At 54.0% G+C, this 12,129-nt stretch overlaps 3 protein-coding genes across 3 annotated transcripts; all 3 read right to left on the reverse strand.

Annotated features, from left to right (window-relative positions):
- Nucleotides 1-278: 278 nt before the first annotated feature.
- On the reverse strand, nucleotides 279-3,017 carry QC764_120250 (uncharacterized protein). Its single transcript, XM_062943285.1, has 2 exons — nucleotides 2,134-3,017; nucleotides 279-1,878 (listed from the first exon to the last, which is right to left on the reverse strand). Exons 1-2 carry the CDS (start codon nucleotides 2,496-2,498, stop codon nucleotides 852-854), a joined length of 1,392 nt encoding a protein of 463 aa, XP_062806365.1. The 5' UTR covers nucleotides 2,499-3,017; the 3' UTR covers nucleotides 279-851.
- A 966-nt stretch (nucleotides 3,018-3,983) lies between these two features.
- On the reverse strand, nucleotides 3,984-6,968 carry QC764_120260 (uncharacterized protein; the record flags this gene model as incomplete). The annotated part of the gene is made up of 2 exons (XM_062943286.1): nucleotides 3,984-6,356; nucleotides 6,387-6,968. The coding sequence occupies 2 exons, from the start codon at nucleotides 6,966-6,968 to the stop codon at nucleotides 3,984-3,986; spliced, it is 2,955 nt and encodes a 984-aa protein (XP_062806366.1).
- Nucleotides 6,969-8,448: 1,480 nt separating this feature from the next.
- Nucleotides 8,449-11,102, reverse strand: MET3 (Sulfate adenylyltransferase). Its single transcript, XM_062943287.1, has 4 exons — nucleotides 10,600-11,102; nucleotides 10,163-10,373; nucleotides 9,953-10,098; nucleotides 8,449-9,889 (listed from the first exon to the last, which is right to left on the reverse strand). Exons 1-4 carry the CDS (start codon nucleotides 10,766-10,768, stop codon nucleotides 8,694-8,696), a joined length of 1,722 nt encoding a protein of 573 aa, XP_062806367.1. The 5' UTR covers nucleotides 10,769-11,102; the 3' UTR covers nucleotides 8,449-8,693.
- Between the last annotated feature and the right edge of the window lie 1,027 nt (nucleotides 11,103-12,129).

Here is a 12,129-nt window from a genome sequence, read left to right on the forward strand (position 1 = left end):
GTTTGACACTTGCTTTGTTTTTTTTTTTTGTTTTTGTTTTTTTTTTTGTTTTTTCTTCTTTTTCTTTCTTCATGTGCTAGATTTAGAGAGGATAGAGTAAGCGCGCAGCTTATTGGAAAATGTCGTGTTTTTTTTTTCGTGATGACATGGTGCTTCGTGGTAAGAGATGTGTAATACATCGGCAACAGACATTGCGTTCTTGTCTATCTACTCGCATCTCTCTATAGGGGCAGTGACATGAATAAAACATTCACACACAAACATCACAGAAGTAGAAATCGGCATAATACAAGTCCAATTAAGATAGTCCCGGCTGGTATCAAGACGAACCAGAGATATCAACTACCAACAGGATTTACAAAATTCCGCTCATAATGATCATCGAATACAAACATGATACACACTCCAGGATGTCGACGAAATCAACATCCCACTCTCCTGTTGCCTTCCCAAACTCCACCGAGCTATCCCTGACCCCATCCCTTCACCACTAAACCCCCATTTGTTAATGTTCCGTGTTCTCCAAAAACGACCATAACCCCCTTGCCAAGTATTTCCAGCCCAAAAATGCAACGCCAACTTGTCAGTGGTCACCCATCCCCAGAATGAAATATTCATCTGCCTGTTTGTTGCTATCCTCCCTTTTTTCGCCTTACTTCCTGCCGATTTCCCAAAAAGCCATGCATGCCTGAAAGAGATTCCAAATGTTGGAAGAAAATGCAAAGAAGCAACAAAACCGCAAAACTGCAAAAGAACAACACAAAAAGCAACCCATCAGTCCCCATGGACCCTGCCCCATAATGAACCAAAGACCTGTTGACCATTGCTGAATATCGTGATAGAAGAATGACTTAGTATCCGAGTTTTCGGGTGGGCTTGACAACTTTCTTCTTCTTGGGAGCCTCCATCCTAGGATCGTCAAAGAAGCTGTTGTTGCCCTCGGGCGAGTGGTCAAACAGCGACTCGTCTGGCTCTGCAAACTGTGGATGCCAGCCATTTGACGGGCAAGCCGACCTTCCGGAATCCCGATACTTCAGGAGAGCATCATAGGTCCTGTCCAACAGAGGCTTCGCATACTCATTGCTGTCCATCTTGGTGGTGTCCTCGTTGTCGAGCTTGCAAGAAACAGCTTTGTCGATGGCGTTCCGGCGTCGCTCACGCTCGGCCCCGATGGCTCCAATTGGTCTCTGCACGCGGCCATTCGTTGGATCATGTATCTGCTGGTCCTGTTTGTCCAACTGATTTTGTGTCTGCTTTTGCGATTCTTGGTCCAAAGGGGAAAATTTTGAAGGCACCGCCGGACGAGGGGTGTACTGCCCATCATAGTTGGACGGGAAGCCTGCTGGAAAGTACTCCATTGCCTTTTCGGGAGGAAGAGTATCGTGCACAGGGCCTTTCTTTGGGTCCGGGTCACTTGGTCGAAATGGGGTGCTCGAAGAAGATCGCCGCAAGTCGGGGGAGGCGCGCGACTGCTGGGCATTTGAACCGTAATTCCCAGACAAATTGTGCTGAAGCAGCTGGCTCGGATGCTCTGCATCATGCCCCCTGATGTCTCCATCATGGAGAGCCATGTAGTTGACGCCAGCCTGAAAAGGCTGTCTGATGATGGAAGGTTTAGTCTGGTGCCCGATTGGAAAGAGGGGACGGGCCGCCGAAGTTTCGTTTTGGCTTTCCAAACGGCCGATGCGCACAGAAGAGGTTGTTGGATCAAAACCATTCCGCTTGAACTGACGCACGCCTGGAGGCCCTGCCGTCAGTGGCCGAGGGGGTCCGGATGAAGCAGTGGAAGGAAGACCAGCAGGGTTGACTGTGGGCCTATCTCTTCCAAATCCAATGTCAGACGTGGTAGAAGATAGAGGAGATGGAATCTCAGAACGACTGAGCAAAATGTTAGCTGGTCGAGCTCTTGCAAGTGCTTTTTGAGCAGCCTTCTGCATTGGATTGGGATAGGATGCAAGATTGGTGAGACTCTTGACCGTCATCTTTGACGATATTAGGGTGTCCTTGGATGCAACACCATCCTCATCGTCCAATACCGAAGGAGCTGTAGGAGGAAGAGGAGGAGCTGTAGGAGGAGGAGGAGGAGGAGGAGAAGGAGGAGGAGGAGGAGGAGGAGGAGGAAGATTTTCTGACCGAAATTGAGGAGGCATCGTCATAGCGAGGTACTCCTGTTCGTTGATGGGGCTGAGGGCACGATCGTAATTCTGCTGGAGAGGCGTATACTGCTTCAGCACGGCGGCCGTAGTAGGCGGAGACGGAGGTGATTTCTCCTTCAGAAGGGCCCTCAAGGGATCTGTGAAGTCGAACGGGTCTCCTAAAGGGGACTCCGGGGGTTGGGGGAATCTCCTAATTCTTGGCCGTCTGGTGGGCGCCTGAATGGGGGCTGCTGCGCTGGGGTTGTAAATGGAACCCACCGTGGTGTAGGTTGGTTGCTTCTTGGCTTCCACGTCTGCAGCTGCGGTCATGGAGATCTTGGAACACGATGAAGCTACATCCATTGAGACGGTGAGTATTTTGGCAATCAAGCTGCAGAAAAGAAGATCCAGAGCGAGAGGGTGTGAATGTGATGGGTGATGAACGAGCTCGAAGGTGGATCAGATGTGGTTTTGAGAGCACCAGTTTCAAATCGAACGAATTTCTTTTTCTCTCGGGGGATGAAATAATTATCGAACTGTACGGAAGAGTCGAAGATTGAAGAATGATGTGTGGGAACTGAGATTGGGGAGTGAGAGGGTGACGCGTGGATAAGTGCTGGTGTCGAGATGGCGAGGAGAAGAATGGAGGTTGGACATACCGCTGCCACGGGGCCTGTAGGTGAACCCTCTGTTGCTACCTCCTGCAAAAGAATTCATCGAGTTGTAGGCGTGGTCTCGGAACATGTTTTCTCTTTCGCTGGCAAAGCGAGGCAGCTGCTCTTTCCGCCAGGTGAGGTGGTGGGAACGGTGAAGGGGCTGTTGGAAGGCGCGCGGTGTCGTGGAGCTCCACGAAAGATTCGCACAATTTGCCGTCCGAAAGGTAGTGGCGGAAACGGCGCCGGCTCTCGAAAACTGGAACCGTTGTCCTGTGTGGCTTGACCTTCAAGCAGAGCAGCACTTTCCACAACAGTCCGGGGGGCGCTGGGAGTTGGAAGAAGGTGGCCGGCGGAGCTGCTGGTGAGTCTCTCCTGCCTGGGTTTGGGTTGCTCTTTCCCGGGCTGGCGGGATTTTACTTTCCACACCGGTCAGGATCTCAAGGTTTAGACGAAAAGGGAAGGAAGGTGTATCGCAACATGCGGCAGCCTGTGACTTCTGACAGTCACGCTCTTTCCCGATCGCAATATACCAGGCACGTGAGACTTTAGGAACCTTCAGGATCACGACATCACTTTTGGAACTCCGCAATGAGGAAATGGATAAGGCAATTTCAGATATGGCCAGCCTTCTGGAGTCTTTGGCAAGAGCCGCTCATTTCGACTTCCCCAGAGAACGTGAGAACAGCCCCAAGAAATATCAGCAAAACCTCCGACATCATCCACACCCCTTCAACGGTTTGGCCATCTGAATTTATTCTCCCCCACCAATCGTTCAAGCACGAGTACCGAATGATTACCACTATTCATTATTCAAGAATCGCGGTAAAGATGTGGTCACTTCATGGATGCCAGGAGAATATCAAGGCACACCAACGGTGATAACATTCCTACTTCGCCCGCAATGTTTTGGCCAGCAATGAAAGACCTTCGATCGCAGTACTGAAGAGACAAAAGCACAACGCACACAGCAGCAAAGCCCGTGTATACAGAAGCAAAAAAAAAAAAAAAAAATCAGTTCATGTCCCATGATACCATACATAGTCATTCCCGCACGTGAGAGCGCAATCCCAATTCCATACCCAGAACACAGATATCCGTCATGAAGCCCGTCGTTATTATCCCCGTCTCTTGATCCCCCCCATATGTCCTGGACTTCCTTCTCTCCAATAACCCTAACCCCCATCGCAACCTACTACTGCTCATCCTCCTCCTCGATAACCCCCGGCGTAGCCCTCTCCCGTCTCCTCTTCGGCCTCCTCATCCGATTACTGCTGATCTGACTGGCCGAATCATCCGGTGCCAGCTCGCTCATCTCATCAGCCCCCCACTCGCTATCCGCCCCATCGACGCTCTCGTCATCCGCCCACCCAGGCCGATCATACACCCCGCTCGACCCGGACAGCGGCAGGACGTCAATCCCCCTCATCCCTAGACCTCCCTGTCGCTGCTGCAAGCTCATGCTGAGCGCCGCGCCCCTTCTCCTCAGCGCATCCCTGACACCCATAGCCTGCTCGTGGAGCTTCTCGAATGCGTCCTCGAGCGCTTCCATTCCGTTGAAGATCTCCCTCTCCAGTTCCGCTAGACACGCAATCTCGGTTTCTTCGTCGTGCGTGATGGATGCTCTGTTGGAGGGATAAGAAGACGACGCAGCCGAAACACCGCTGATGAAGGAAGCTGGCGTCGGGCCGCGGGAGAAGCCGCCAAAGGGAGTGGCATTCCTTGACATTGGCCCGCCAACCCCGCCGAAAGGGGTAGTCGTTCTCGACATGCCGCCGCGAACACCGGGGCTCATCAGGCGGGAGGGCATGTTGCTCGCCGGTGTCGTTAGGCGAGAAGGGCCTTCGCCAAAGGGGATACCGTCATCCTCGGCGCCAGACCACAAGAACCCATCAAATCGTCCCGAGATCAGAACCTCCCACTCCGAGGAGGTGATTTCCGAAATGGTCACCAAGAGATCGTGCCAGCAGCCTGGGTTGCGGACGAGGTATACCGCTGCCTCGGCGTCACGCGGGGCCACCGGGAGGCGGTAAAGTCTCTGAAGAGACAAGCCAGCCTTGACAACAAAATCATTTCTTGACTTGCGCGCCGGTGTCGGCGCACGGTTCGCGGGCTGGAGCTCCCTAGAGCCAGTCAGAAAGGCGTTGAAGTAGGGCCTTTCATCCGTGTCTAGGTTGGTGAGAATCGCAAAACTCAAGGTCTCATCATCGACTTCGGTCGGGGGAGGGGCGGGCGTCTTTTCGCAATTGACCATCCACTTATCAACCGCCATCTTGACCCGTTGCGTCTGGCGCAGGTAATGCTCTCTGAACTCCTCGGCAATGTCGGGGTCCATCTTTACCGGCGACGACGGACGAGGGGGGACGTCAGCCAATTCTTCCACGGCCTTGCCCGCAAGCATCGAAAAGTCAAAGGGTGGCCACGGCGGTAGCTCAACCCGTCCACTGACACGCTCGAGCACCTCTCCCCAGCCGAGTCCTCTGTTGACCTCATCAGACCTCTCGCACATGACGCAGTTGCACCCATGCGGAGGCAGATCCCTGTTGAAAACATTCTCCAGCCGGTCCAACAGGCGACGGGCCACTGTTCTGTGTCCCGTGGCGACAGCGACCGAGCCATTGCCGTTGATTACCGTCTGGTACTGGTTGAGGAGGTTGAAGAACGGCGCGAAGAGCGTCTCGGCACCTTGAAGGGGTGGGTTGGAGGGTCGCGTGCCATTTTGCCGTGGCAGTACCGAAAGAAACTGCCTTGGTACTGGCTGCGGGAGACCACCATTCTGCATGAGATAGTCAACCCTTGGAACATCCTGAGGATCGATAGACGCCGGCGGTGGAGGCGGGGGAGGGGGTGGAGGAACGGCGCCGGTGGGATGTATCGCCGGAGTCGCCGAAGGGGTAGGCAGATCGGAGGTGCTGTAGTGGTTATTGTCATGAACATCAGAGGTGGCATAGTGGTTGACGTCAGAAGTAGCATAATGGTCCTTCTCGCCGGGCAACACGGGTGGTGGCGGCGGAGGAAAGTTCTGTGTATGCAATGGGGTCTTGGGAGAAGAATCAACCGCAGACTCGGGGGATGAGTCGGTCTCAACCCGAGGCCTGGTCGACTGAGTTCGTCTAGGGAGGACTTGTGTGGCATCCGAATCCACAGTTGAAGGATTCGTGATTTCTGAACCCTCCATCTTGGACTGTCTTGTAGACGGAGCTGCTCGCAACACGAATGTGGCCTGGCTGGAAGCCCTCGACAGCTTCGACTTTGACTCGTGCTTCGAAGCCGCTCTCGACACATACGAGTTTCTCGACCCTGGCCTGTCATCTTCCTGCTGCGAAGATGGAGTGCCGGACCTCTTCTTTGGGTCTGACAGGTCTGTCTCGGGCGGTGAAGGGGGTCTATCGTCCTGACGCGACTGTTGTCTGGTCGACTTTTGTCGGATAATCCCAGGCGAGTTTGTTGACTTGGACCGCTTCATCTCGCTGCTACCGAGATCGGTGGGCTCGGGAGTGGGGGGGTCCGTCCGTCTAGCCGGAGTCGAGACATCCTCTTTGCTGTACAGAGCCTCCTTGCTGTAATTCTTGTTGACTGAAGGGTACGGAAAGCTCACCCGCTCACCCAACCCTCTCGCCAACTCGGGCACCAGCTCAGTCATTGAGCCGGCAGCCGCCGACTTGCTACCGGGCTCGTCCTTGTCCATATCTCCTCTTGACCGGCGCTGACGGTGGGAATGCGATCGTGAAGTGTAAAGCAAGCCCTCGCTGTCGGTGGGCCTCTTGGAGGATCTCGTCGAGTGGTGCCGGCGGTGCGTCGACGACGAGAGTGACGAATCCTTGTCTTCTCTGTACCGATCCCTTTCGCCGTCCCGATCTCTGTCCCTCTCCCTCTCCCTCTCCCTCTCCCTCTCCCTCTCCCTCTCCCTCTCCCTCTCCCTCTCCCGGTCTCTATCCCGCTCCTTATCTCTGTATCTCGACTTGTCCCTCGGCGCCCTCTCCCGATCTACATCCCTTTCTCTGTCGCGCTCGCGGTAGTCTCGATCTCGGTCACGGTCTCTGTCTCTCTCTCTGTCTCGATCTCGGTCCTTCCGCTCCGAAGTCGTCCTGGAGGATCTGTGTCTCTTCACCGAGTCGCGCGATACAGGCTCTTCAGTTGCGACGGAGCCGTCGCCTTCCCAGTCTTTAGTGGATGGCATTTTGAACCATGTCAGGTTTTACAGCCCAAACAGCCCGCCCTGAGCCAGCGGGAGGCTGCGGCTGCAATACTAGGGGGGGGGGGGTTAATCCGTGGTGGTGGAGGGTTGCAATCTGCACGACAGGACTTCCGCACAGTGTCGGGTGTCGGTTGCGGGAGTAGTGGAGGCAAGGTGATACTCGGCACCTCCTCGAGGACGTTGTGGGAGGGTGTCGTGGTTGGTTGCGGCGCAGATACGGTCCGCAGGAAGCAGGGCGCGGCGGCGGCTGCGGCTGTGGTGCTTGATTTGAACTCTTTGGTCGTCGGGCCCAGTTCAACCAACTGGTGTTTCGATCGGTGTGCGGTGCGGTGCGGTGCGACTTGCAAGATGGGTGAAAGTTGCGGTGGTGGTATTTTTCCCCTGTTGACGTCGAAACGAGAGAATGAGAAAGAGAGTACAAAGCCGTGAGACCTTCTTTTGCAGAAACGACAGGACTCAACTCAGACCAAAACTAGCGTGCAGTTCCAGGTAGAGAGAATCACGCCCAAGCGATTCGATTTTCCAGTGCTCCCAGAAGAAGGCACACGCAGGGCCATTGGATGCTCGATGCTGCTCCCGTTGTGATTCGATAGCGTCCTGGACAGTGCGCGCACGGTGTTGTTTCTGGCAAGGTTGGGCTTCGACCAGCGCATCGAGTTCAGATGGCAGGGCGGTTGAGAAGAAGGCAGCAGCACCCATCGGATGACATCACAGTGTGTCTAGCCCCGTCACTCGGCGAATTTCCACGGTGTGATGTGTCTGGCTGCGGGGCCTTTGCAACGTTCAAAATCCACCTTCACCACCATCAACACCTTCCATGTCTTTTTTGATATTGGAAATGTATGCTCCCGAACACAGCATGAAGCGCACAGCATGTGATCATCACGGACTATGTCTCACAGTCACTGTCCCCCTATTCTCAGCAGCAGCAGCAAACAATCTGGCCTTCTTGAGAGCACACTGACCTCATCCAAAAGATCGGTGAGAGAAGGGTCTCCGCCCACCAACCACCTTTTTCCCATTTATTACCCACCCCGTTGTCTCCATCTGTAGCTATTCTGAGACAGAGTTCGCAAGACTCTTGTTCTTGAAGTCAAGAACCCCGTGTCGGAATGCAATGGCGAAGCTAAGAATAACTTCCATCGGTGCATTCTCCAAGCATTAGCGCTCCTCCCGCATTGGCAGGAAACCCAATGACACTGCTGACAAAAAGAATAGCCGCCAGCTGGATAGACAATCACATAAGTCACACCATCCATTCCGCATCACCAGACACACAGTTGTGAGGTGTTGAGTCATATTTGATCCTCTTCGCAGCGTAAACTCATTTGTAACAGCCAAGAGACTTTGAACTATTTCATAGCTCAAGGTTCCAGGCATCACAGACATCATCCATTCAGTAATTAACTGTCTTGAGGCCACAACCCTAACTCAGCACCTCAAACATCTTCAACATTCACCAAGACTCTCAACCAGTTGTGTTGTGGTAATGTTTATCATTTGTCCCTATATTCCCTACATAACCCTTTTACCTTCCCTTAACCCTTTCAAAAACACAGGATTCAAAACAAAGAAAAAACAAAAAAAAATAAAAAATAAAAAAATAAAAAGGAAAAAAATAAATAAAAAAAAATAAAAAAAAAATAAACAAAAAACGAACCATCTATCATGACACATTTCGCTCTTTCCCCGTTACTCGACCCATTTTTAAAATCTATCCAACAACCCAGCGCCCTCCAGTTGCAAAATAATCTGGTGCACAATCCCCCTAACGCTCTGCTTCTGCAAATCAACCACCAAGTCCGCCTTCTCGGGCGCCTCATACGGGTCATCCACGCCAGTGAAACCCTTGATCTCGCCCGCCCTCGCCTTGGCGTAGATCCCCCTCTTGTCCGTCTTCTCGCAGTACTCGAGCGGAGTGGCGACGTGCACGAGGTAGAAGTCACCATACTTCTCTACCAGCTCCCGGGCGTGCTTGCGAGCCTGCTCGAAGGGGGCGATGGGGGCAGCAATGACGGCCGCGCCTGACCTGGTAAGTTCGGAGGCGACAAAGGCAATGCGGGCAATGTTCTTGTCGCGGTCTTCCCTGCTGAAGCCGAGCTCGGAAGAGAGCTCGGAGCGGACGGTTTCGCCGAGGAGAAGGGAGACAGACCGCCCACCCTGCTGGTTGAGAGTCACCTGCAGCGCGCGGGCAATCTGGTCCTTGCCCGAGTTTTGGTAGCCGGTAAGGAAGACCGTGAAACCCTGCTGGGAACGGGGAGGGTGCGACTCCCTGAGGACCTTGACGACCTCGGGGTACGAGAACCACTCGGGGATTTCCCTTCCGCTGCGGAGTCTGGAGCGGAGCTCGGTGCCGGAGATGTTGAGGGTGCGGACGCCCTTGGGGATCTGGTCGACGGGGGCGTACTCGTCGCTGTCGGGGAGGTAGGTCATCATCTGGAAGGGGACGACCTCGATGCCGAGCTCGTCGCGGTACTTTTCGACGGCGTACTGGGCGTCGTAGGGGCCGTAGAAGTCGACCCCCTTGGAGTTCTTGCCGGGGCCGGCGTGGTCACGGCCGACGATGAAGTGCGTGGCGCCGTGGTTCTTGCGGATGATGGCGTGCCAGATGGCCTCGCGGGGGCCGCCCATGCGCATGGCGAGGGGGAGGAGGCCGAGGACGGCCATACCGTTGGGGTATCTGGGGAGGAGGGCCTTGTAGACACGGACACGGGTGAAGTGGTCGATGTCGCCGGGCTTGGTGAGGCCGACGACGGGGTGGATGAGGACGTTGGCGTGGTGAGAGCGGGCAGCGCGGACGGTGAGTTCCCTGTGGGCGCGGTGCATCGGGTTACGGGTCTGGAAAGCGACAACCTTGGCCCAGCCGAGCTTGTCGAAGTGAGCGCGGAGCTCAGCAGGAGTGTCTTTTTTCACACCATGTCAGCACGTTTTCCCCCTTCTTTTCTTGCTCCATCTTGTCAACTCACATCTCAACTCGACAAAGTCATAATGCTGCAGCTTGTTGATAGCCTCAAGCTTGCCACCGACATAAAACTCCTTGGCGGTGTTGTAAAGGTACTGAATAGCAGGATGCTCCTCATCACCGCCGAAAACCTCCTTAGCCTCGAGCTCCCTATCTTTTATTAGCCACCAGATCAACCCCCGACATCACCCCCCCTTTCCTGGCCGGAACTCACTTATTAGGCTTGTAAACATCCTCCACCGTCAAGATGGCCAAGTTCCTATCATCTCTGAAATCCCGCAGCGTGATCCGGGCCCCGGGCGCAATCTTGACCTCGTCAATCGTCGCTTGGTCAACATCAAGAGTGATCGGCATGGAGAACAGCGCGCCGTCAGCCAGACGGTTGTCTTTTACGACGCCATTGTAGTCTTTCTCGGTCATGAAGCCTATCTCCCGCCATCATCTCATCTCATCAGCTTTCGTTTTGTTCCCCATGTTTTGTTCATCCCCCATTTTTACAAGGCGCTGCCTGCCTGCCGGGTAAGGCCTGGTGGCTGTAGAAAATGGTGTAATTGAGCCCCACCATCCCACCTTTCCCCCCCCTCCTACCATTCACCATCACCACCATATTTTTGGCAAGCCATTGAGTGCTGAAAAGTGAACATAACGTACCCTCAAGAGGAGAGAAACCACCCGTCAAGATCAACTCCAAATCGCACAACTGCCTCTCGCTCAGCAGCAGCGCGGGGAGCGTCTCGGCCTCGGCCGAGAGCTCGGCGTGTCTGGGGGCATCGCGGGCGATGAGGTCCTTGAGGACACCGCCGTGGGGTGTGTTGGCCATTGTGGAAGAGTGTGGTGTTGCTGTGAAGGAAGAATCGGGGTATCTCAAAAGGAAAAGGAAAAATCAAAAGAAGAGGTTTGAAGAATAGGAGAGGGAGGAAGAGAAGTTGGAAAGCGAGAAGTGGGTTGGAGGTGGGTTGTATAAGTTAGTTTCTCACGTTCAGGTACACGGGTACCTCGACGGGTGGGCAGGTACCGGTCGTCGTCAGGGTATCGGATGGCGTGTGTGTGTGTATGTAATAAAGAGACGTTCTCTTGCTGCGGTAGCGGAGGTTCCTTTTTTTGGATCAAGATGTTACTAATCCGCTGGACCCTTATGGAAAATGCTTTCTGAACAAGCCGTTTTCTCGGTGGAATTTAAATATGGGGGCGGTCTCTATATTTCCCTTCCCCATCCCATCCGTCTCCTTACGTCCGTCCATGTCTCCGCGGGGCACGTTCTCTTGGAAACTAATCTCTCTCTTTCCAAAGAGGCGATATCAGCGAGACATACCTCATCCATGTGTCTGCCCAGTCTCATCAGTCATAAAGCTGGGAAAGAAAGGTTGGGATACGATGTCTTCATCCAGATGTCGCAACCTACACCCTCAATGATTGAACCATTCACACTCTGTAAAGCCCGCAGGAACCCTGAATGTATCAAAACATCAAACAAGGTCAACCCCTCCCCCCACTTTGACGTGCAACGCGGGGGAGGGGGAGGGGCTAATATTTCCTCTTTCATGCCTGCCTTTCGTAGCTGGCTGGTCTTGTATAGCCTCACTTCATTGTCATCCAGACATGCAACTTGCAAACCTCCCCGCCCCTACTCTCATCCTCCACATCACCCCTTCTTCCCAATCGCAGTTGACCTCGAATCCCATTCTACAACTTCTCAATCATCGTCCTCCCCAATCTAAACAGTCTCCAGGCTCCCGGGTACACACCCCTCCATCTCGAAGACCCACAACCCATCTATCAACCCGCAAGTCGCACCTTTTAGCTCGGATGACGTGCTCACCCATTGTTCACACGCAAAGTGGGGCCCTTCACTCACACACCCACTGCCACCCCCTCCGGATCTGAATCTGTCAAATCCAAGGGCATCCCGACTCCCGTAACGGCGGTTGTCGGTGGATGTCGGTTTACGAGTCCGTTACCGGTCTCAATTGCTGAAAAAAACCCCGCCAAGTGATGTCGTCAAGAACGTGGGAAATTCCGATCTGGAAAACGTGATCGCGTTTTCGAGGCCTTTGGATGACAGGGCTGCCAGTGCATGCATACGCATAGTCCTTGGCATTTAACCCCACCTGTTGCTGGGCCAGAGCCATCAGCCGAGAGGGTTAGGGTTGCTATTGCTGAGCCCCTTTTTAACCCCTGAGA

This window comes from Podospora pseudoanserina, chromosome 1, assembly GCF_035222485.1.
Source record: "Podospora pseudoanserina strain CBS 124.78 chromosome 1, whole genome shotgun sequence".
NCBI classification, from domain to species: Eukaryota; Fungi; Ascomycota; class Sordariomycetes; order Sordariales; family Podosporaceae; genus Podospora; species Podospora pseudoanserina.